This window comes from Anneissia japonica, unplaced genomic scaffold, assembly GCF_011630105.1.
Source record: "Anneissia japonica isolate Jap-2015-1 unplaced genomic scaffold, ASM1163010v1 scaffold724_len3256291_cov202, whole genome shotgun sequence".
Classification (NCBI taxonomy): Eukaryota; Metazoa; Echinodermata; class Crinoidea; order Comatulida; family Comatulidae; genus Anneissia; species Anneissia japonica.
Window position 1 is genome coordinate 298,420 of NW_022744966.1, and position 27,107 is coordinate 325,526.

Genomic DNA, 27,107 nt, shown 5'->3' on the forward strand with positions numbered 1-27,107 from the left:
TTTTGTGATGACGTCATTATTCCGATTAAATTTTTTAACGAGAGTGAGGAGTAACTATTTAGCCAAGTTCTTGTTACATTTGATATACATAGCATATGTAAAAGTGACTAAAAACATACATTTATTTCACCTACCCCCATCAAAGTGCTATAAAGAAATTGCCCAATCTCTAAGAATGGGGATTTTTTTTTCTGAGACACCATATGATATAGGCCTACTGATTCAGAAAAACCAAAAATAAATTTTCCTTCACTTTTTTCCCGCTAATTTCCTACTGCACCCAGGGTATGCAGCCTATTGCGCACTTAAGATGCTTAATTTAAATGCCTAATTGGATGTTGAAAAGGCCTCTGTCCCCGGCCTCGCTGGGGCCTGGGGAACATCCCCACCCTCTCGACTTGACTGCATACTATCATGTTTATTTGACATATTTAATTGGTGACCAGTGGCATGACGCGTATGCTCTCGTGTGGCTGTCTGCAGGGCCCCTGACCACTAGGGGCCCAGAGGACCATATAGGTCCTCGATCTAGCACACTGACCCAAAAGAGCTTTGTTGATAACAGCATAATGTGTCTCTGACATCGACTGTAGGACGTCCGTAACTGTATCATGTTTTATCTAGTGATGGATTAAATGGAGACAAAAAGAAATTTATATTCAAATTTGAAATCTGTGAGTGCCATTTCCAGCAATATAGAGGTGCCATAATCATAAATTTTCTCGGCCCCAACCATGGTGGGCCTGATGTGGTAAAGACCCATCAGTGAAAGTCCCTCAAACTATATTAAAAACGAGCACATCAAAAATCCCACAATGGGATTGGCATCTCAGAAAGCCACAGGGTCCCCAGCCCCAGTGTTACGCCATGTGTTCATGGCAGTGACGATGACAGCGGGTGGGGGAACAGGCCAGTCCCCCTGTGGCTGAGATTTTTAGGAACATAAAAATAAAAAAAAATATATATATTTTATTCTTTCATAAAATTTGTATGCATAATACGTTTTAACAATGTCTCATAACAGTTTTAAATGGGAAAAAAGTTTTTCAAGGCGCAAAGGGGCCTGCCTCCACATGAATCCCCATCATGGCCTCGTCCCTGGACCCCGTTGGTTTTTAGGCTATATCCTGAAGCCACCACTTAATCAAAAAGGTTCATAAGGATGACTAACTCAGTGCGGTCCTCCATTCGCCCTCCCCCCACCCCGCCTCTTAGTTTCCTCGATAGTACCCTGAGCCAAAAGGCCTTTGTTGATACATAACAGCATAATGTGTCTCTAACATCGACTTTAGAACTATTAGGCCTATCCAGTGGCGGATTAAAGGCCCTACCCTACCCTACTTTAATGGAGATAAAAGGAAAATTATATTCTGCATGCCATTTCCGGTTATCTAGGTACTATAACCATAATTGTCCATCAACCGTGGGCCTGAGGTGGTATAGGCCACCGTTTTGCAACCTATGGGTCGCGAACCCAATGCTTGGGTCGTGGAAAAATCATGATGGGTCGCATATTCTCTTCAGATTTTGGAAAATTCACTTAATACGGATACTTAATAAAAAGGAAATCAAAAATACAGTAAACAAACTTGCATTATAAGTGTGTCTGGCCATCTGCGTCAGTTTACTTTCGTAATGCTTACGTATAATAGTTTCATGTTCAATTATTATACTATCAAAAGATTTTTACTTGAGATAACTTGAAAGTTTTAGTTTTGTTTATTTCAATGTATTTGACTTTTAGATGAAAATTTAAATGGCAGTTTTCTCGTCACTAAAAATGTCTTCATGTCTACCAATACTTCTGGCAGCAAATTTAAGATTTGTTTTGTAGTGAAACTACAAAAAAATCACAGATTTCTTTTCGATGTAACTTCTTGAAATATTTGAAAATTTATGTGGTTCTATGAGTACTTCAAATTTATATTAATTTCATTTTTAGGGTATTTAGATTTATTTTATGGTGGGTGATATGAAGAGGCTTTTATGAATGAAGTAACAATGGAACCCCTGCTTTGGGACACCCCTATTCTGGGGACACCACTATTAAGGGGACACTTCCCTAAATCATACTTTAAAAACATGAAATTCCTTGATTTAATCATTTTAAAACACGGAATTCATAGTGTCAGGACGTAAGTATTAAAATGTCAAATGTGAAAGCATAACAATGATGGAACAATTAAGAGTCGAATGAACAATGAAAAACAAAACAAATAATAAAAAAAAAAAATCATCAAAAAGTTGTGCGCATAGACACGGTGCGTTGTGCATTTTCAATTTCTATTTGACTGGTCACTCGTTTTTATTTCTTAAGTATTTAGTTTAACTGCATAATAACAGTGAGCATCCACTAGGTGTGGTTATAAGAGAATGACTGGGTGACTGAATAAAACCAATTCAATAACGACCGTAATGATGACACTACATTACTGTATACAAGAATTAGATAAACTTTTATTGATTTTTTGTACAAATAAAAGAAACATTTATCAATTACGATACAATAAGTACGGTAAGGCTACATTAATAGCACGTTTATAACGTGTATAATCTTAATATCAAATTTGCAAATCCATGCTATACTATACCAAAAGACTTTATAATTATGCAAATACTGTACGTAAAAGTTGTGGCACTGAGTTTTGCCAATGACGCCACGTATCAATGTATTGGGTGCATCACCAAAAATCATTGTCATAATATAAAAAGTCACATAAATAACAAATGGCTTAGGCCGCCTATACGTTAATATTTGAATGGAATTTCCCTGTGACGTTTTTTATATTTTCAGTTTAGTAAACAATGTATGCGAATATTATATTGGCCTTTACATCCTGCATAGATATATTATTTTCATATACAAAAATAAAACCCACACAGAGAATGTAATAGATTTATTACAAGGAAAACTGATAAGGCACTCTGTTAAGGATTAGATTTCAAAGAGTACTGATGTGATATAAAAAAAACAAAAAAAAAACATGTTTTTGCATAGTGAGAGTTGAGTCTCATGTTATTAATGTAGTTACGTTGTACATGCAAGATGCAAGATTAATATAATAAGAGGGGCGGCGGCAGGATTTGCCCGACGGTGGGGGGATCCCTCGATGAGAGCAAAGACGTGGAGTTTGGTCGGGTGTCACTCAAAATTTTTCGAAAGCAGTCAAGGGGAAGAAGCCCCTAATAAATATAACAATTTAGGGGTTTCAAGTGCTTATTTAATCGAGTTTATTGAGTGTCTACACATGTATAATTTTTTTTCTCCCCGACGAATTGAGGTAATTTTCCACGACGGGGGTAGGGGGAGCTCTCCCAATGAGGAGGGCCACCCCTGAGATACAAATTATGTCCAGTCCACAGTAAGTATATATACTCATGACGTTGCTAGATAGCAACCGAAGTTCTGTTTGTTCGTGTTTCAAACGAAGACGCAAAATATATTCTAAGAGGTCGGTTCTGAAAGAAAAAATAAAGCCACAAAATTAGTCATTTAATAACAAATACAGTAGCTAGCTTGCTTAATTGTTGCCTTTTTTATTTTGAAAGAATTTTGGTTATGAATTGATGGCATTTACTTCGATAATTTGTAATTCGTTTGTATTGTTTGGTCATTGATGTAGAAATATTTCTTTTTATATCAAAAAAGTTTCATCCGCAATTTTAGTGCAAAGTAGGTTACTGGAGGGGGAGGGGAGATTGAAACTTCATGAAGTAGGGGTTGCTCACTGAATCACGAATCAATAGCAGAAAAAAAATATTCTCCAACTGGCCAATTGGATACATGCGCGCGCGTGCGTTGCGTGAAAAATTATCAAATCCAAAACGTTCGTCAATGAGCCACATTCGTTCAAGAAGGTTTTATTGAGCTAGGCCTTGGCTATTCCACCACAAACATGGAGAAAATACCCAGGAGCTATGTATTGGAAGATTTTTTTTGTGGATTATACACTAAGCCTTCGTTAGACACAATTACGTACTGAATTGCAAAAAGACGCAAAGCGAGGAGTACACGATGGATTATTTTTTACATTCACATTTGCCGAAAAAAAATCAGACCGCCAAAAAAAAAGGCAGTGCATGCATGCAGTGCAACAACAGCGGCATACTCCAATTCTTGCTTGTTGCAAGTGTTGTAAAAATGGACAGAGAGGCAATGGAACTTAGTTACAGAAAACAACAGTTTTGAAAAGTATCTTGTATCTACTCCAAAAAAGACAAAAAGAAGGCCATAATGTGAGCACGAGACAGAGATGAGGCCTGGGCCTACGCTGGCAGTCCATCTTGTCGTTGATCGACCATTTTGATGTTGATGCACGCACGCGTACTTCACTGCTCAACTTGTTACTTCACTAGCTCAACATGTTATGTCGCGCAGTGCGCGATACGTAACTACGCAACTGGTTTCTATTTACATCAGGCACCATAGTTGCAAACGAAACACTTTCAATCGTGAATTCACGAGAGTGAAAGCGCTCTCTCAAGTGAGCCTTTTCTGCTCCTTTTTGGAAATTAAAAACACAACAAAAAACAAACAGGTAAGTTCATTTGTACTTAATAAGTATAACGTTGTGTACGTTTAGTATTTAAAATCACAAATGTTGACAAAATAGACATAGTTTAAAGATAAATTGGTAGGTTGCCATTTTTTTCTTTCCTGGCATAAAAAGAAAGTAGTTTAGGCTAGGGACAGTGGAACAGTACTCCCTGTTCAGTTTTGAGTAATTTCCAAAAGGATCGTTAACCATAATGACCATTCATGGGCATTAAGTAACAAAAAACACCAAACTTTTAGATAAAAAATACAATATTGATAAGCAAAATAGTTAATAAAATTGTATTCGCAAACTTGACATTATGTTGCACATGCGCAGCAAGCCATTTACGCAGCACGCAACAGTTGTCAAGCTTACAACGTTCTCTGTGTTACATGCGCGCAATTCAAAGCGAAGAATGGGGTCCCTTTTGATTGGTTAAAATATTCTCTATCACGCGACATTATTTGTTTGTCCACTCGGATAGAAGTACCGGTGCGCATGCGTATATCAGTGGCTCAACATCAGTTTTGTCGCGCGCAATGCGGTACGTAACTACGCAACTTGTTTCTATTTATTTCGCGGACACCATAGTTACAAACGAAATGCATTCACGAAAAGCAAGGCGCTCTATTGAGTGAGCTTTTCTTCTAGTTTTTGACTATCTGGAAATTCTAACTTTTCAAAAAAACAATGTAAGTTCATTAGTATTTAATAAGCATACGTTGTACATCATTTAGTAGTTAACATGATAAATAGAGACATATTTAAGATGGATTCGTTTCGTAGGCCGCCATATTTCGATAGTCCAGCCTAGGCCTAGGTGACAGTGTAAGTAAATAAATTAAATAGAATAGATTAGTAAGAGTCGGGGTACTTCATCAGACTTCAGTAATACTTTCCTTTACGAACGATAGTTATATACCCAATCTTTAATGTGTATTACGACAAAGTATTTTAAATACAAACTTTTTTTAAAATAATATATTTTATTTTAGGCAAAAACTTGAGTACTATCGTTAGACTTTTATTTCGCCAACTTAACTTGTCACGCATGCGCAGCTACAGCGCGCGATAGTGATGTTTTGATGTTCTGCGTTCTACATGTGCGCACGCAAGCGATGGATGAAGTCTCTTTTGATTGGTTCAAATATTATTCTCTATCACGCGACATTTTGTCCACTTCATAGAAGTACCGGTGCGCATGCGTATACCAGTGGCTCAACATCGGTTTTGTCGCGCGCAATACGGTACGTAACTACGCAACTCGTTTCTATTTACTTTGCGGACACCATAGTTACAAACGAAATGCATTCACGAAAAGCAAGGCGCTCTATTGAGTGAGCTTTTCTTCTAGTTTTTGACTATCTGGAAATTCTAACTTTTCAAAAAAACAATGTAAGTTCATTAGTATTTAATAAGCATACGTTGTACATCATTTAGTAGTTAACATGATAAATAGAGACATATTTAAGATGGATTCGTTTCGTAGGCCGCCATATTTCGATAGTCCAGTCTAGCTAGGCCTAGGTAGGTGACAGTGTAAGTAAATAAATTAAATGGAATAGATTAGTAAGAGTCGGGGTACTTCATCAGACTTCAGTTATACTTTCCTTTACGAACGATAGTTATATACCCAATCTTTAATGTGTATTACGACAAAGTATTTTAAATACAAACTTTTATTAAAATAATATATTTTAGGCAAAAACTTGAGTACTATCGTTAGACTTTTATTTCGCCAACTTAACTTGTCACGCATGCGCAGCTACAGCGCGCGATAGTGATGTTTCGATGTTCTGCGTTCTACATGTGCGCACGCAAGCGATGGATGAAGTCTCTTTTGATTGGTTCAAATATTATTCTCTATCACGCGACATTTTCTGTCCACTTTAATAGAAGTACCGGTGCGCATGCGTATACCAGTGGTTCAACATCAGTTTTGTCGCGCGCAATACGGTACGTAACTACGCAACTCGTTTCTATTTACTTTGCGGACACCGACCATAGTTACAAACGAAATGCATTCACGAAAAGCAAGGCGCTCTATTGAGTGAACTTTTCTTCTAGTTTTTGACTATCTGGAAATTCTAACTTTTCAAAAAAACAATGTAAGTTCATTAGTATTTAATAAGCATACGTTGTGCATCATTTAGTAGTTAACATGATAAATAGAGACATATTTAAGATGGATTCGTTTCGTAGGCCGCCATATTTCGATAGTCCAGCCTAGGCCTGGGTGACAGTGTAAGTAAATAAATTAAATGGAATAGATTAGTAAGAGTCGGGGTACTTCATCAGACTTCAGTAATAATTTCCTTTACGAACGATAGTTATATACCCAATCTTTAATGCGTATTACGACAAAGTATTTTAAATACAAACTTTTATTAAAATAATATATTTTAGGCAAAAACTTGAGTAGTATCGTTAGACTTTTATTTCGCCAACTTAACTTGTCACGCATGCGCAGCTACAGCGCGCGATAGTGATGTTTCGATGTTCTGCATTCTACATGTGCGCACGCAAGCGAGGGATGAAGTCTCTTTTGATTGGTTCAAATATTATTCTCTATTACGCGACATTTTCCTGTCCACTTGAATAAATAGAAGTACCGGTGCGCATGCGTATACCAGTCAGTGGCTCAACATCAGTTTTGTCGCGCGCAATACGGTACGTAACTACGCAACTCGTTTCTATTTACTTTGCAGACACCGACCAATAGTTACAAACGAAATGCATTCACGAAAACAAAAGCGCTCTTCTTACTTTTGAGTGAGCTTTTTCTTCTAGTCTGGAAATTATAACTTAAAAAAAAGACAATGTAAGTTCATTAGATAGTATTTGATAGGTATACGTTGTAAATATTTAGTGGTTAAAATGGTAAGACATATCATTCATTTCGTAGGCCGCCATGTTTCGATGGTCTAGTCTAGTCTAAAAATAAAGGAAGTAGTTTTAGGAAGTAGTTGGTGTACTTCTTTAGTCTTCAGTAATGTTTTCCATCACGAGCAATAGTTATATACCCAATCTCTCGTGTGTACAGTCACAGTAATTTAAAATACCAAAATTTTAATAAAATAATATATTATTTCAGCAAAAACTTTTGTATATAAATTTCATTTCGCCAACTCAACTTCTGTAGCGCATGCGCTGGCACCCCTTTACACAGCGCGTGACAGCGATTGTCACGCACACATCGTTCGTGTGTGTTGATGTTCGGTGTTCTACATATGCGCAGAGCAAGTGGTGACTGGTGTCTCTTGATTGGTTAAAACAGTTTCTGTCGCACTACCGTCATAAGTTTCTGTCCAATTAGATAGACTTTCAGCAGTGGGCATGCGTATTTCTTAGTCATAAAGTTAACAAAACGCGCTGTGTGGTACGTAACCACGCAACCTGACTTGTTTCTATTTACTTTCTAAAACACCATACGTAGTTTATAAACGAAACAATTTCGATACATTCACGAAAGTAAAAAAGCGCCCCCTTTTGACTAAGCATATTATATACTTTAGGGTTAGTTATTTTCAATTTATCATAAACGTGACTTTAAGTTTGTTTTTTTTTCTCTCCTCCAATTATAATTTATATTATATTTAAAGATGTGAATAGGTTGAAAGTTGTAAGTATATTTTATTAAAACATATTCTTGCAGTTATTTTAATAGTTATATTTTGAAATCTTAACATTTTAACATTTCTCTAAAATGTTTATATTAATACTCTATTTAACTTTACTAAAGTTTCCTAGTTGTTATTAATCTGTTAATTCATATTTAACCAATTCATATAATATTAATTTATAATCATTTATATAATATGTGCCATTTATTGGTTATAATAATTTGATGTTTAATACCTGACCAGATTTTCATTTTTAATATTCAAGTAACTTAACAGAAATATCATAATTTATATTATCTATTCATTTAAACAAATGTTTGATAAAATAAATTAGTTTAATCCTTTAATAAACAAAATTAATTAAAATGTTACATTTATTAGTTTATATTACAAAGTATATTTTACAGGCTATAACTCCATTTTGCCTGTTGTTTAAAGTTGTAGTGCACCCTCACACCCTCACTTACTTTCATGAAGATGTTCACTGCCTTAATATCAATTCCACATTTAATTTCCTTGGCTTGACATTAACTAATTAATTTCTTCAAATAATTACCAAACTTTATAATTTATCTAATGTTTTATACTATATTTTATTCAAACCATATTATTACTCTGCTATGTTTCTATATAATAATTTGTCAATGTAAATTGATTAATATTTCATTCACTCAATGGTTTATTTAAAAATTAATTATTGAGCTTAATTAAATATTTAATACATCTTTGTTTTTAATTCACCTACCTGACCTATATATTTAACAATTATTTCAATAAGTTATTCACTCAATCATATATTTTATCAATACCATTATTAACAACTATTTATTAATTATTTTAGAATGCCTGGACGAAGAAGTCTTCGCAATCTTTTCCACAAAAAATCACACAAAAAGAAACAGACAATGTAAGTGGCTTCATATTATTGTTCTTTTTAAAATAAATTTTTGATAATTACAGTATGTTGCAAGCTCTTCATAAGAAATCATGATTTTAATGTAAGAGTTCTGCCCTCCCATGACAAAAGGAAGTAAGTGACATATTTTCAAAAATGAGATTTTTATTGAATATGAATAAAGTGATCATCCTACACATGCCAAACTAAAAAAAAATTAAAAATGCCTAATAATTACTCAGTAATCAACTAAACAAAAAGGAAGTAACTTCAAATTTCAAAGGAAAAACCACCAAAAAAGGAAGCATTGGACAACCTGGCTTCCATATAAACAACCGACCAATCAGAAGGCAGAATTCATGCATGAGTGACCACATGCATAGATAATCAAAGGAAGAAACTTGGTTAATTATTCTCAGTTCCACAAGTTAAACCACTACAAAAGGAAGTTGATGGACTCTTCTCTTAACTTTTCATCGATTTTGGAGTTTTGAAATGAATGATGGCAAGTAACATTACCTTCAACAGTATCTTCAAAACAATCCTGTATAGGATTACGCGAGAGAATGTCAACACATGGTAATATCAATATTAAATATCATATTGTTCTTTTGTTAATTGTTTTTACGATATTATTTACTACCCCCCCCATCCCCTCTTTAGAAAGTTTTCCTATGAGATTACAGAGAGCACGTACTTACATTATCTATGGTAATATAATTATTAAGTATCACATTTCTCTTGTAAATAATAACTTGGGTTATGATTTTACTTACATGTAATTTTTTTTATGTTATTCTGTTGTATGAATATATTTATAAATAAATCTTAGTCCGGCTTCAAAGGTATGGTATGCCTACACTACTTAAAACCAAACATTATCAACTCTACATTATGATATAATTTTTAACTAAATTTTTGTTCATTGTGAGCAGAAAATTTCCAAGATAGATGAAAAAAGATATAATAATTTTTAAAGTTTTCAGATTAAACATGTTAATCTTGTTCTAACTTCTGAATGAATGTTAGATGAAAAAATTAAGAATGGCGAATAGAATACATATTTTAAAATATTTAATAATGGGGGGGGGGTGTTACACTCCATTTATCCATCAGTTTTTAAATAATTACAAAATCTGACCTATTTACATACAGTAGGTACAGTATCTAATTCTACTGCAGCCTATAACTAACCAATGTAACCAGCCAATTTCATAGTTAACCTAGTCAACCTAGTCTTAATTAAAGCTACAAAAGGCTTTAGCTAACTATTAGCAAATAACCAAGTTAAACTGATTAGTTTTATATTACAATAGTAACCAACCATCAGTTCACATTTTGAGCTATTAAAATTACCATAACTGCTCACCTTTAGATACGGTAATTCTAAATTTATTTGTTTGCATGTTTTGTTGGGTTTTTTTTCTTTTAATAGTCAACTTGTTCCTGCACCTGTAAGTCAACAGGAAATCAAAGAGGAACTATCATTTTGGAGACGGATCCTTGGATGTTGCTTTCCATTTGCTTCAAAGAGGCAAGCAGCACCACCACAAACTCATCCAGCTTCTCCTTCAACTTCAAATTCAATACCATCACCACAAGAAGAGACTACACAAGAAGAGACTACACAAGAAGAGACTACACAAGAAGACTCTGTACCAGTCACAGAACCTACCAAAAGAGGAAATAAAAGAAAACGCGAATCAAAGTCCAAAAAAGTTGAACCACCTCCTACTCTACTCGTTGGTCCTCCAGCTGGTCCTCCAGCATTAGCACTAAGGCGGCTGAGAAAGGAGGAAGAAAAACTTGGCCTAAATTTGCCACATGTAACAGAGCTAGAGACGGAAGAGGAAGAAGAGGTTGCGGAACTGAGTGTTGATACACCAACAACTGAAGATCTTGTTATCACTGGTGAAACAATTCCAGCCCCTGATGACTTTCCTGAAGTCTATTCCACAACAAACTCATTCGATGAGGAAGACGAAGACGCAAATCTTCAAGCTGACATCGATGAAATCCTTAAAATCGTTCCACCCGCTCTTGGATCAAGACTGGCACCTTGCCGACGATTCAGCACAAAGCGAGTTTTCAAGTCACCATCAACCGAAGAGAGTGAAGCTGAGGAGGATCTATTTGGTGAACGCTCTCCAAGTATCGACAGCCTATTGTCAGCTTGCAACAGCATCATGGCTGTGACACCGACTGAAACCAAAACAGAGCAGGATAAACCAACACCACCAAAAAAACAGTCCTTCTCCTCACTGTCATCTTCAGATTCTGATGACTTCAACACTGATCCCAATAAATTCCTAAAACATACCATCAAACGTCCTTTTTCTCCTGAGCTGACTCGTTCTGAGATTCAACGGCTTCGACTTCAGAAAATGACTCCATGGGAACGCCTAAATGAAGTGCTTCCACCCTTCACCAAGACCGTAACTGGGGAAGTCACTCCATTTATAGGAACGTGTTACACTGACACACCTCAATACTATGTCAAAACCTTCAATAGCACAGTATTTGCTGGACATCTAAGTGGTGAACTGTCAAACCAATCCCTCATCTTCAAGGGAGGTCGTTCCAACCAGAGTGGAAGGAAGCTAATGATCCAGGCACGCGTTATGGAGCTTTTCAAAGATAATGACAAATTCCCCTGCATCTACGGCCTATTAAAGGGCATGTGCGTCAGCACTCACCGACTCGGAGATTTTGCCCTTGTTATGGAATTCGTTGGCAAACAAGAAAATTTCAAATCCTACACACTTGAAGATGTCTGCATCACCCGAAAGTTTGTAATGGGCTTCTCTCGAATCAGTGCCATCAGGATGGGAGTTGATACCACCATTGCTGTTAACACCATGCATAGGGCTGGTCTCCTCCACTGTAACCTGACTCCAAAATCTGTTCTTATCGATACAAGAGACACTCGCTACAAGACGAAGATCTTCAAGTTTGGAAATGTCTGCTTGATTGATGCACCAATTGGTCTTAACCTCAAGAACGACCAGGCAAAGACAGACCCATTCAATATCCTCAACGATGGTATGTATAATAATAGCAGCTTAAATGTAATTTTACAATAAATAACTATCTTCAACATGTATTAATCTTTAAGTAATCTTCAAATTTAGATGATTGACTATAAATTTTTGTTCTTACTCAAAATTTAATTTCTTTGGAGTAACCTGTGTTTATTGATTGCTGAATTTTAAATGTTTCTCTACTCATTTAGATCGTGACGACTATGCACCTGAGCTCTACCATCAAGCTTTACCATCCATCAAAAGTGACGTCTATGGTCTTGGAAAAATCCTTCATGTACTTGGTTCATTCAGCTATGTAGCTGCTCTCAAGAAAATTGGAGAGAAGTGCATGAGCAGGAATCCAGAGGACAGACCAGACTTGCAGGAGATCCTGGCAGAGATGGAGACCATCCTGACCGGGAAACCTGCTCCAAAAGGCGGTCGGGGCCATGCAAGTGGCCCCGGCCCAAAGAGCTAAATCTTCAGATTTATACTTGCCACTTTTGCTCTCACCATTAAAGCTACTAATAGTGTCACTTACTTTTATCTAACAATTTATAAAACTGTACTTCACTTGAAACCAAATGGAAAAAAAGATCGCCACAACTTCGCCGTGATTAGGGTACAGTAAAGAACTTTCTTCATGCTACCACCAACGGACCGGATAAAACATAATCGGAAATAACAATAACTGTACTATAAACTAACTCAAATATCAAGACTACTGGACCTTCCAAAACAGACTTAATGATTCACTTTTAATAATAAAAAAAAAATAATCTTTTAAGCGTAATTATATCAGATGTTATAACTCAAACCACAGCTCAATAATATCTGATTTTTCATCAACCTGATTCTGTAAATTATTGGATTTGATAACTTTCTTCATGCTGTCAACAATTAAACAGATACCAATCTACTTGGAGTTACCAATTACAGACTGAACTAAAATGGCTCAAACTTCAAGACTACTGGACCTTCCACAGTGGATTTTATTATTCAGGATTCTGGTTTGAAATTAAAAAAAAAAAAAAAAAATCCCAATTCTCTCAACTCACACCAGCTACACTATCAGGATTCTTGTACCCTATGGCGATCTTTAAAAAACTTTGGATTTTTCAATACTCAGCTATGACAATATCGGACTTTTCCTCAACCCAACTACGACAATTATCGGATTTGACAACTACCTATCAGCGACTACTACCGGATTTGACTACTTATCTGTGACTCGAAACGGTTTCTACAAGTGAAGTGCAAAGTACAGTTTAAAAAAAAAAAAAAATTGACCTTACCAAATATGAACTTACCTAACTATGACAACATTGGATTTGACACTTTATACTCTATCGTGACTACTCTGCATATGACAATACCTAACTGAGACTACCCCGGATGTGACAATTTCTAACGTGACATTATGTAGCTTTTTATGGTGATGAGCAATTGTGGCAACCATCAAATCCATCCATTCCATGGCTGGTGGCATCAAACCTAATTTTCAAATCCATCCATTTATGGCTGGTAGCATCAAACCAAATTTCAACTCAACCAGTAAAGATTATATCAGAAGTTATAACTCAACCTGAAGCTCAATATTATCTGATTTTTCATCAACCTGACTCTGCAAATTATCGGATTTGATGACTTTCTTCAACTTGTCAACAATTGAACAGATACCAATCTACTTGGAACTAACAATTACAGACTGAACTAAAATGACTCAAATTTCAAGACTACAGGACCTTCAACAGGATTCAGGTTACCCATTCAAAAAAAAAATACAAAAAAAAAAAAAAAAAAAAGAAACTTTACTCTCTCAACTGTCGGCAGCACTATCAGGATGTGTTGCGACCATCAAATCCATCCATTCTATGGCTGGTAGCATTAAACATAAATTTCAAATCCATTCATTCCATGGCTGGTGGCATCAAACCAAACTTCAGATCCATCCATTCTATGACTGGTGGCATCAAACCTAATTTCAACTCAACTAGCAAACAGTTTACCAAGGTAAGCTTGGAATCTTTAACAGCAAAAATAATATTATCAATACCCAAAGAGCCTCTAGAGATTAAAATTATTCTAATTTGTATTATATATATCAAAATATTATAAACTTTAAATATTTAAAAAAAATCACACAATCTTTTCTTTTCAGAAATGTTGGTGAGAATCATTAACCAGATGTACAAAACAGACTTCATCAACCAGGAATAATGATTCACTTTTAATAGAAAATAAACTTTTCAGTGCAATTGTATCAGATGTTATAACTCAACCCACAGCTCAATAATATCTGATTTTTGATCGACCTGACTCTGAAAATTATCGGATTTGATAACTTTCTTCACATTTTAAACAATTTAAGATACACATCTAACTGAACTAAAAATAATGGCTCAAATGTGGAGACTACAGGAAGTTCAACAGCAGCTTTAAAAAAAAAAATCAAAAAAAAAAAAAATCTTTAACTCTCTCAACTGTCAGCGGGACTATGAGGACTTCTGGCAACCATCAAATCCATCCATTCTATGGCTGGTGGCATCAAAACTAAATTTCAAATCCATCCATTCTATGGCTGGTGGCATCAAAACTAAATTTCAACTCAACCAGCAAACAGTTTACCAAGGTAATCTTGGAATCTTTAACAGCAAAGATGTTAGCAATTCCAAAATAGCCTTAAGAGATTAAAAATTGTTTTTGTTTTATAGCATAATAATATAAACGTTTAATATTTAATGATAGCCAAAAAATCAAACAATCTTTATCTTTTCAGAAATAATCAACCAGATGTATAAAACAGACTTCATCAACCAGGAATCATGATTTACTCTTAATAGAAAAAAAAACTTTTCAGTGCAATTGTATCAGATGTTATAACTCAACCCACTGCTCAATAATATCTGATTTTTGATCGACCTGACTCTGCAAATTATCGGATTTGATAACTTTCTTCACGTAATATTTAACAGATACCCATCAACTTGGAAATAACAATTACAAACTGAACTAAAAATGATGGCTGAAATTTCAAGACTACAGGACCTTCAACTGCAGATTCTATTAGTCAGGATTCAAGTTTCAAATTAAAAAAAAAAAAAAAAAAAAAAAAAAACTCTCTCAACTGCCAGCAGGACTATCAGGACTTTTAGCAACCATCAAATCCATCCATTGTATAGCTGGTAGCATCAAACCTAAATTTCAAATCCATCCATTCTATGGCTGGTAGCATCAAACCAAATTTCAAATCCATCCATTCTATGGCTGGTAGCATCAAACCAAATTTCAAATCCATCCATTCTATGGCTGGTAGCATCAAACCTAATTTACACTCAACCAGCAAAGAGTTTACCAAGGTAAGCTTGGAGTCTTTAACAGCAAAGATTTTACTACAATTTCCAAATACCCTTAAGAGATTAAAAAATTGTTCTAATCTGTTTATATCAAAATAACAAACTTTCAGTGCATTAAATGATAACCAACCAATCAAAAAATCTTTTACCTTATCAAAATTATAACAATCATTCGTAAAAAATATACAACTTTATATTTAATTACTTGAAACGTTTTCTGAAATTCTAGAAATGTTGGTGAGAATCGTTTACCATGTATATCAAAATCTGGTCATATAAAGCAGCAGTTAAACAACACACAGGTTAGTTATATTCATTTTTTCAAATGTTTTATGAATGAAAATAAAATGAATGAAAATAAACGTTTTAATTTTACTCTAGTTGAGCATTTTTTTTTACTATAAATTAATTGCAAAGACAATGTTTTTGTCCATTGAAATAAATAATTGTTTTAAATACATGAATTATCATTATTATGATACCCATCTTAATAGGTTCACATGTTTAGGAAAATGATGTTTATCAATTTCAGGCTACACCGTTTCATAAGCTACCACTATGCAGGTGAAAGAATTGCTGAATTTGTGGCAATGGAATCAACCATCAAATCCATCCATTCTAATGCCTGGTGGCATCAAACCTAAATTTTAAATCCATCCATTTTATGGCTGGTGGCATCAAACCTAAATTTTAAATCCATCCATCCTATGGCTGGTAGCATCAAACCAAATTTCAAATCCATCCATTCTATGGCTGGTGACATCAAACCAAATTTCAAATCCATTAATTCTAAGGATGGTGACATCAAACCAAATTTCAAATCCATTCATTCTATGGCTGGTGGAATCGAACCAAATTTCAACTCAACCAGCATACATTACGCCAAGGTAAGCAGAGATTTTTTTTCAAATATACTTAAGGTTTAAATGTTTTCTAAAAATTGTTTAAATACTAAAAAATATTACATAATTTCAATATTTAATGATAATTACACAATCACCACTATATTGAAATTATTCAGTAATTATGTATGACAATTAGTAGAAGAAAATATAATCAATAATATTGTTTTCTAAACATTTAGTAATGCTTGGTGAAAATTATCACCCAGGTTGATAAAAAAGCCCTGCATACAAACCAGCAGAAACAACACACAGGTTAGTTTCATCTTTTCAAAAATGTTCTTGTAGTCAATAAATGTTTTTATGTTTCTCTATTTAGGGTATTAATATAATTAGAGTAGTTTAAAAAAATATCTTTAGTTTTCTATAATTCATTCACACCAAAGATAACGATATGAATAGTTGTTCACCCTGCTGACTACAACTTCAAAAGGATAGAAATAAAGAAGATGGATCATTAATATGTAAAAAAAATTGACATTAAAATGTAATTTTCATATATTATGTTCAGAAGAAATGAAACAGTACACTGTAATATTTGTAAGGACAACGTTTTTACACAATAAAAAAAAAGCATTGGTTTTACAGTAAATATGAAATTGTGATATATTATTTGATATTATTATTATTATTATTTAAAAAATGCTTTGTTGGTGTTAAGTAAATGTTTATCAATTTCAGGGTACAACATTTGATAAGCTACCACTTCGCAGGTAAAAGTGACACTGAATAGATAATAACATCCATTGTGCACTTGGCAGTGGGGAGACCCTGTTACGTGTATGTTGGCCCTGGTAAGAAGTACGTTGCCTGGGATTGGTCAATGTTCTGATGGATGTGTTCTGTCGGCCATATGGTAATTCCCCGCGGCCTTCCGGTTGGGTGCGCTGTATGCGACCGGACATGCAGCTTGTGCTGTTGATTGCAAACTCCGGTTGACCTGCACTGTGACTGGCTGGCTCCGTGCACTGTCCGTCGGTTTGTGATGTGAGTAGCGCGTCTGTTGGCTTAGTCAGAGGTCTTGACGGTGTTGTTGGGTAGTGGGGCGCGGCTTGTTGCTTCCTCGTGTTGCGCTTGTAGTCTGTGATGGGAGAGTGGTGGCAGACTCAAAGTGTGTTGTCTGTTGATTGGTGGTTGCTGTCAGCTCATGGTGGGCTGTCGGCGGTGTCACTTATGACTGCACATATGCTGAGGTGGCAGTGTTTGGTTGTTGTTTGGAGAGTGGGACAATTTGTCAATGGTATGAGGTCAGTATTCTGCAGTACTTCGTTGTTTGTTTCTTCCTCTCTTATGGTAGTATTCGCATTAACATCAAATGTTTTTCCTTTCAAGATACTTTTAATATAATAATTAGATTTATAACATAATTAATAACACTAATCATAACAACAACAACAATAACAGAAGCATAAATATTAATTAATAATAATGCAAATTAAACAATAGCATTAATTAAAACAATATAATAATATACAAAAATAATACAATAATAAATAATATATTTTAAATAATAGTAATAATGATGATAAAAACATAAAAAACTATATGCAGTGAACAGTATTAATGATGACGAATAATGATAACAATAAAATATTTTTACAAATGATAATGTTGACATTAATAAAGCAATAAAATAAATGATAATAAAAAATAACAGCCAGAATAACAACAATAAAACAATAATTAATAATAATAAACAATAGTAATGATTATACAAACAACAAATTAATCATAAATATTAAATTAGGGACAATATTAATGATGGTGACTAAAGATAACAATAAAATATTTTTACAGATGATAATGTTGATATTAATAAAAGAATAAAAAAATGATAATACGCATAAAAATAACAGCCCCAATAACAACAATAAAATAAAAATAAAAATAATATTAATAATAATAATAATAATAATAATAATAATAATAATAAGAATAATAATAATAATAATAAAAATGATCATACAAACATTAAATCAATCATAAATAATTAGGCACAGTATTAATGTTAATGACTAATGGTAACAATAAAATATTTTTACAAATGATAATTTTGAAAAAATGATAATACTCAAAACAATAACAGCCACAATAACAACAATATAACAATAATAATAATAATAATAATAATAATAATAATACATTTAACAAATCAATTATAAATAAGGCACATTCTTAATGATGATGACTAATGATAACAATAAAATATTTTAACAAATGATAATGTTGATAAATAAAATAATAAAAAATGATAATACTTAATATAACAATAACAGCCACAATACCAACAATAAAATAATAATGAGCAACAGTAATCATAGTACAAACAACAAATCAATCATAATAAAACTATTAGTAAACAATGTTAATGCTGAGGACTAATAACAATAAAATATTCTTAAAATTGATAATAATATTTACAATTAATACAACAATAATAACAATAATACTTAATAATAATAATGATAATAGCTATAGCAATAATAACAAGAATAATAAGGTACATATTTACGTAATAACAATAATAATAATTAAACAATAATAATTTACAGTTGTGGTAGTATTAATAATAATAATAATAATAATAATAATAATAATAATAATAATAATAATAATAATAATAATAATAATAATAATAGTAAATAGATGTGTGGTATCTAGATTGTAATTTGTTGTTACACATATCTTCTGTAGCTTGTTAAAAATGATGTAAATCTGCTACAATTCCCTTTAAGTATTTTTAATATCTAGACTCTTACAATTAAGTATCCCTTAACGTATGTCTGTACACCATTTAGTATAAAAACTCCTTAGCTTAGATACAGACCATGACCTTAGCTAAGAAACACCCGGTTTTATATAGGCTCCCAGCTTTAGGTCTCTAGCTTATATAGATGGTGAACCTTAACTTTAGATTTCTTAGCTTCAGTTGCTGACAAGCATGATAGCTTGCTTGGACCAGTCACCAGATAAGGCCTATATAGATTTAAATGTAGATTGCTGACCAATGCATAATATACAGATCTCTAGATTTAGTTTTAGGCCCTTTTAAGTGCAGGACTTCGACCGCTCGACTACTCCTTTTAAATGCAGACCTCTAGATTTAGATAATGACACCCAACTTCAGTTACAGATCCCTAGCTTTAATGCATACCTCTAGCTTTTGATGTACAGCCAGGGCCTCTTTAGATGCAATTCCATAGCTCTGACCACTACTTGTTCGATTTACTGTAGATCCCTAGACTGATGTTAAACTTTTTATCCATAGGCCATAGATATAGACCATCACATTATAGCTTTAAATGTTCCACCTAGCTTTAAATCTAGACCATCAGCTTTAGATGTAGATCAATGGCTTTACATTTGACCATCACATGATGTACTTTAAACCCTTCTAGTTTTATACTTAAGAGCTTAAAATTACACTTCAGCAATAGAAGTTCGCAGATGATATCCTACAGGCCCATAGCGTGACTTAATTTGGGGGAGGTTTGTTCCAGTGGAAAGTGGACCCTTTGGAAACCATACAATAATGTAATATTGTTAGCTGGGAAAGCTTAAGAAATAGATTAAGATTTACATTAAAATTAATGCATACTGTAGATTTAGGATCCTATTTAGACCTCTAGACAGACCTTTGGACAGAGCCCTTGAGCATATTTTCATCACTTTTGTCATGCTATGCAAGATTCTTGAATACTGTACCACTTGAGATAGACACATGCACAATAGCACATAAAGAACCTCTCCTTAGTCACTGATGTCTGGTCTCAATTTCCACGGAACATCCTTATGCTATCCGCTAAGGTGTTGTGTGGTAAACGGTGACATTGTCAGCATCACACCATCTGCCTGGCTTCTTCCATCAATCGGCAAACAACACACCGACGAGTCTGTCATCACACACCCCTTGCAGACAGCAAGCGCAGCAGGAGAAGGTGACATGACGTGCTCCGCTGTCCGGCGGCAACGTCGTGACATCCGACTGAGCCACCAGGCTCGCTACTCGCACCACATGGCCAGCAGGCAGTACTCAAAGCCAACCAATCACGATGCAGATTGACCAGAGTTTGCAATCAACGGTACTTGCTTGCACGCCTGGTTGCGCACAGCAATCTCAATCAGGTGGTCGTGGTGCACTACCATGTGGCCGGTAGGGCATGTTCATCTTAATATTGGTCACGCCCGGATAACATGCTTTAAATCAGAGCCAATAAACACCCAATGGGGAATCATTCATTGCTTGGTGTGCAAAATAAATCTGTTCAGTCAAGTCCTCAACCTGTGAGGTTTCCTCGCGGCTGAAATAACAGCTTGAAGTCGTCAACACAACACTGTAGCTGAGTCAAAGGTACTTATATATTTTTTGATAGCAAAATGTTTATAATTTCAATGGATGAGTAAATGATAATATATAACATTAATTAATTTATTTAATTTGACAATTACCTGTGTGTTGGGTCACTTATCTCCATCTTCTCTAACTTAATAAGGTTTAACTTGATCAATGCTCGACCTGAAAAAAAAAAGAAAATATAAAATAAAGGAAGAAAAATAGTCAAAACACTGGAAGCTAAGAATATTTGACGAAGTTTGGTGAATTTTATTAGTTATTTTATAGGCATCAATCTACTGTAATGTATCCAGGAATTTGAAATAGAGGGGGCCCAGGTACTTTCACAGATAGAGGATCTATACTTAATTTACTTACCTCAGGCCAACCATGGTTGGGGCTGAGCAAGAAAATTTGTGATTATGACACCTTTAGATGGCCAGAAATTTCACTTCCAGAGATAAAATTTGAATTTAATTTTCTTTATAACTCCATTTTTTTATTGGACAATTTAGGTGTGGTTGGGGGGGGGGGGGTGCAGCTCAGCCCCCCTTGAGAGTCTGCTACTAGGTACTTTCGCAGATGGAGGATCTAAACCACCTCAGCCCCCACCAGGGTTGGGGCTGAGGTTTGAAAATTTGTGATTATGGCAAGAAAATTGCACTCTCATACTTAATATTTGAATATAATTTTCTTTTTATTACATTTAAAAAAATTTTTGAACAATTTAGGCCCCTTCCCCTACCACATTATTTTTACCTCCTACCTGATATGTCATGTTCCTTGAAGTTGGTCCCATACAGCTGATAGTATTGCAGATGATGTTTCCTCAGCCATCGTAAAACATCAGAATTATCCCATTTGAATACAGACTTTCTTGAACGAGCTGATTTCTGAATAAATTATGGTTTGATAATGGTATTCAATTCAATTCTTCAATTCAATATAAATTTATTGCAAAACAAATACGAGTTTTGAAATGTACAATAATACATCAATAATAAAAAAAGTAAAATCCTAAAAAAGCGGCATTCTCACAAGGATGAAAAATAAAAAATAAAAATCGCATAGTTAAAATTACTATTAAAATTTCTATTATTATCATAAAAGCAATTATTACAATTTATTATTAATTATTACTATTATATAAAGTATTATTTATTACTACTACCGTATTATAGAAAGAAGAAACAATAAAGTATTAGTAGAAAAACATCATTTGATAATTTGCACTCACAATTGATAAATCATGCAAAAAATTGGACCGTCTAGATTTGTAATTATAATTTAGAGTATTGGCTATTCCACTCCTCAAAAATAATCATATACTAGCCATGCATCTACAGTTAAAACTTAGGCCAACAGTGCTTGTATCATCTAAAAAAATATTCATGACTTTATGACAATTATACACTGCTGTTTTAAAAAATAATGATGAATAGGCTATTATGAGGCCTACAGGGTACCTTCAAAGATTTGGCCTGCTGCAACAAGACTGGTCGATTGTACCTATCCACATCGTGTATACCCCCATTCGGTACAGACTCACATCGTCTTTCTAGAATGTAAGCCTTCTCCCTCAAGCTTATTCTTGACTCAGTCATTTCACCTTTGTGAAGAACTAAACCAAAGAATCAATACTGATTTAATTATGGAATGATAATGACATGGTAAAGAACAGGCAAAGAAATGAGGAAAAATAATTTTATTAGCAACTTAGTTTACTTGTGACTTCTTTTTAGGTTTTTAAAGAACGTTCAGACTTTATATAAATGGACTTTTAAATGTTTTTTTATTGTCTTTCTGTTTTCATAAATGAATAATGAATAAATGAATAATATGAATGGAAATAAGTTTATATATTGAATATAAGAAATGAATGAATGAATGAATGAATGCTGATTCAACAGAATCAGACACTTATATCAATAATCATCATAGTTTTGATTTAAAGTATTGTGGATAAAATTTCATTTAAATCTTTAAATTTGTAAAATTCAAGTCTATATATGTATGAGTATGTATTTAATGGTAAACCCGGGGGTAAACGTAATTCGACTATGGTATGGTAGTAAAAAGCCAACCTGCACTGCACTGAGCTACGGAACTTATTAGTAAGGCTAAAGCACCATCCATGCAATATGATTTGGATGGGCGGAATTTTTGGCCTAAAGGATGAGTTATGAAGCAAAGAAACTCCAGCACCCAAGTTAGTTGTCGTTAAACTCTAGTTGAATAATAAATTCCTAACCAAAACCTTTGAAATGTGCAAATAATAAGCTAACAACGAAGAAACAGTTTGAGAACCTACCTATAAAAACAAGATTAGCCAACAAATAGGTTATGTTTACTTCCGTATTTTGATGATATAATATAGCGCCCTCAATTCTCACTTCAATAACGTCACATCAAAACAATGTCTGACGAAGGGTGAGTCTACTAAACAAAAAATCATTCTTTTAATACTTTAGCATGTTGAAGTTTTGAATCTTATGTTCAATAATACATTTTTAATTTTTCAGTGGAGGTACTGATGGCGGGAGTTGGTGGGGTGGGTGGCTACAGACTGCCAAAGAGCAGGTAGGTTTTGTGGTGATAGGCCTAGCTAGCTAGGCTCGTTATCATTATTTCGTAATTGTTATTGTTTTTAGCCTAGTTTAGCTCCATATTTTAAGTATTAAAGAATATGTAAAGGAAGTGATCTGTGAGTGATGCAATCTTTTAATATATCGTAGTAGAAACCATTATTATTTAGAATATTTATGAGATTAGTATAAACATTGTAATAAATGCAGCATGCTTAAACCTTTAAGTTATTGCTTCTAGAAAAAACTTGCATATGTTGGGCCTACTAAATTATTATTAATAATTTAACATACATCTGGTAATTGAGCATACACCATCCTAGCTATGCTTATGAAAAGCTTTATTATTAATTATCATCAATATTGTGATATTTGATAATTAATCCTACATTGTTGTTTGTATTTTTGTATCCTTTTTTTTAAATTAATTGCCTTTAATGTTTCACAAATGTTTTTAATTATGCAGTCGGCGTCAGCCTGGGATATGATGAAAAAAGATCTTGTTGAATTTGGTGTAACTGTAAAACGGGATACTCAGGCTACTGTGGCAAGTGGCGCTTCTAACATCAAGGAACAAATAAAGGTGATGCATAAATTGTGTTTTGTGTATATTACTAGTTTCCTCTTTTCCTTACAGAAATCTGAAAATATAAGCACAGAGACTATTTACAAGATACCAATACAAAAAAAATAATCATGTAATTATAATAAAGATCAATTGATCATCACATAAGCATTTGATTTTATATAGAAATTCTGTAAAAGACTTTTATTAGAATTTTATTTTCATAACAAGTTCAGTATTTTGTATTATGCCTGTGCCTTTAGCTGTGTTTACAGTGAACAAAATGATTATATTGTAAGCATCATCTACCTACCTGGATTTAGAGACGTAAAGCTTTATCATCACTAAGTATATTCGTTATGAACACTATTTAAACACTAAAATATTGTAATTATATAATTTTTTTAAACAGTCTGATAATGCATCAGCAGCTGGAAGCGGTAATAAAGTGACAGAGGGATTTTCTAGATTGTTGTCGGGAATCACTGAAACACTGTCTCCGAAAGATTACGGATTAGATGAGGATGAGAAACAGGGAGTTCTCATGACAAAAGATGGCGCTCATATATTTGATCGAAAAAAGGTAGAGAAATCGTAATAAATTTAGTTAAAAATTAGGTAGATTAAATCAGTTGACGACAATGATAATAATAATATTTATACAGCAAATAATAATAGTACATTTATTTAGTAAATATTGCACATTGCATTCATTCTAAGTCGCTTTTACAAGCTGACATAAAAATTTTGACCTAACATTTTTCCCATTTTTAGGCTAAGCTGTATGCGATACAGACAGAGCCCGGAACTTACTGCAATGAGCCTGATGGCCCACCTGATCACTATGAGAAATGGCTTGAGTCTGTTAGCCTAGAAGATAACAAAGGAGAAATATCAGAACTACTCATAGTCAACACCAATGTACGATCATTATACACAAAATTGGTAAGTTTTATATTCAAATATTTGTTTAATCATAATGATTATTAATTAGTATTTTTTTTAAAATTAATTATTATATTATTTTTTTCTCACCTGTGATTTTAATTTGAAGGTGCCTGCAGTGGTATCGCATGATGATTTCTGGAATCGATACTTCTACAAAATTCATCAACTTGATCAGGATGAGGCAAGAAAGGCTGCGCTAATGGAACGGGCTGATATGACATCATCGATGAAGGAGGAGGAAGATCTTGGATGGGGTGATGAAGGTATGTTTCAACAATAAGATAGTAATACAAAAAAAAATCCATGCCTTCACCTTTTCATAAATTGCTAAAAAACATTAATAATAACTATAGTAATTTAAAAAGGGTTCATGAAAAGTCAATAATTCTACAGAGAAATGTGAATTATTTTCTAATACAAAATACAAAAATCTGGTATTATTTTACTTTTATTTAGATGATTCATGGGATACAGTCCCCGATGCTAAGCCTTGCAAGGCACAGGCGGAAGAAAATACGGAAACATCACCGACCTTACTTATCACCAAGGAAGAAAATCCCATATCTGATATGGAAAGTTTGAATGTACATGATACCGATGATGGACATAATGATTACGAACTTGTGAAAGACAATTCCAATAAACCGGAACAAACGTCTGGTAGATTAACACCCGAGGAATTTGTATTAAGTTCCGAGCCCAACGAAAAACAGTGTTTAAATAACGAGAAAAAAATAGATGACAACAATCAAGGAAAGGAAACTGATTCACTTACTAAAGAAACACATATAGAAAAAGAAAATAAGGAACAAGAAAAAACAGATAGCCAACTGGATAGCATTGATGAAGCAGTTGATAATTCAAGTGGAAATATTTCACCTGTATCGTCAGATAAAAAAGGTATCTGATAGCATTTTTAAAAGCATACTTTACAAAATCCAACAGAAGGGAATGTTTGAAAAATGATTTTGATTATGCTGTGACTTATTACTTTAGACACAAAATTTATTTTGTTTCTGCCGTAAAGTTTAATAATAATAATAAAGATGTAAATTTACTTTTTATTTTGGTTTTTATTTTGGTGCTACTGTATCAATTACATTGTATGGTTATTTTAAAAAAAACAGATTGAAAAAAAATGTTTCCTTTCAAATCAAATATTGTATTCATTGTTGTTATTAGTATTCATTCATGTGTTTAGATTCATAATTATGGAGTCGTGATTACTCATTAGTTGTCAATTTGTAAAAATGATTGAATTTTGACAGATCTTCTCCAATTTCTCTTTTCAGATTCAAGTAGTTTAGGCGATGATTGGGACGATTTTGACGACATTGAGGTAACGGAGGAAGATGTCAAAGCCGCAGCAAACTTGTCAGCGGATGACGATCTCGATGACTGGGAAAACTGGGAATGAATCCATCTTAAATTCTCACGTGCTGAGTGCTAACAACAACCGTCGTCAAGACCACCTCCAACCCCTTCGTCATATAGCATAAAATGCTATGCCTAGAAAACTAGTTATATTCTAGGATTCATTTACTATTGCACCACAGCTTATAAAATTCAATATACTGCACTTTTCAGAAGTTCAATAAACATCTGTATATGAATTACTTGTACAATTTTATTTAATAGTTTCAGTTGTAAATAGCAGTTCTATTAAGTTCGGACATACAGTAGTAGGAGTTTATAGAATATTATATTACACTCAGTGTACGGCATAATTTTAATGCAATATGTGTTACTCTATGTAGCATATGCAATATGGTAGTATAGTGGTATACTATATTGTGCTATACAAGGCAAGTGTACTTGAGAAAAATTCCCTGAAAAATTCACAGGTGAAAGGAAAATAATATAATGAATATAGGGACAAGATATAAAAACTATATTTTGGTTAACTTTTATTGATAAAATTAATGGTTAAATTATATCTTTCAATATACTTTTGCCTAGAAGGTGCTATGGTTTATATACAATTCATATGGAGTAAAAAAAAACCATTTTGATTTAATAGTTGGAGAACCAAAATATTTAGTCAATATCTATTTACCTTAATAAAATTAGCAAAAACAAGAATATGATTGTACAGTTGAACTTGCCTAAGTCGAATCCTAAATGGTATTTAAAAATGTTTCGACTTTAGTTTAGATAAAATTTGACTTACAAATTGTTAATTAATGGAATACACAACAATTAGGCATGTAAAATAAGATGGACTTAGAAATTATTGAAGTTAGGGAAAGTCGACTTAGGCACGTTTAACTGTATTATAATACTTGATAAGATAAATTAATGTTGCACACTTATAAACAAACTGTCTGTGTTGACTCTTA

General features: G+C 33.6%; 3 protein-coding genes across 3 annotated transcripts; 2 read left to right on the forward strand and 1 right to left on the reverse strand.

The window, feature by feature from the left end:
- Positions 1-3,377: 3,377 nt before the first annotated feature.
- LOC117119794 (sterile alpha motif domain-containing protein 12-like) lies at positions 3,378-23,063 on the reverse strand (the record flags this gene model as incomplete). The annotated part of the gene is given in 5 exon segments (XM_033264708.1): positions 3,378-3,459; positions 20,787-20,853; positions 21,437-21,563; positions 22,137-22,291; positions 22,982-23,063. Coding segments are annotated over 4 exon segments (414 nt in total), but the record flags the coding sequence as incomplete, so codon positions are not given.
- Positions 8,466-16,852, forward strand: LOC117119791. Its single transcript, XM_033264706.1, has 5 exons — positions 8,466-9,068; positions 10,492-12,098; positions 12,289-14,092; positions 14,241-14,711; positions 14,859-16,852. Exons 1-3 carry the CDS (start codon positions 9,004-9,006, stop codon positions 12,555-12,557), a joined length of 1,941 nt encoding a protein of 646 aa, XP_033120597.1. The 5' UTR covers positions 8,466-9,003; the 3' UTR covers positions 12,558-14,092; positions 14,241-14,711; positions 14,859-16,852.
- Positions 23,059-26,772, forward strand: LOC117119793 (BSD domain-containing protein 1-like). Its single transcript, XM_033264707.1, has 8 exons — positions 23,059-23,100; positions 23,193-23,250; positions 23,722-23,838; positions 24,233-24,403; positions 24,595-24,765; positions 24,875-25,031; positions 25,225-25,668; positions 26,061-26,772. The coding sequence occupies exons 1-8, from the start codon at positions 23,087-23,089 to the stop codon at positions 26,183-26,185; spliced, it is 1,257 nt and encodes a 418-aa protein (XP_033120598.1). The 5' UTR covers positions 23,059-23,086; the 3' UTR covers positions 26,186-26,772.
- Positions 26,773-27,107: the final 335 nt, after the last annotated feature.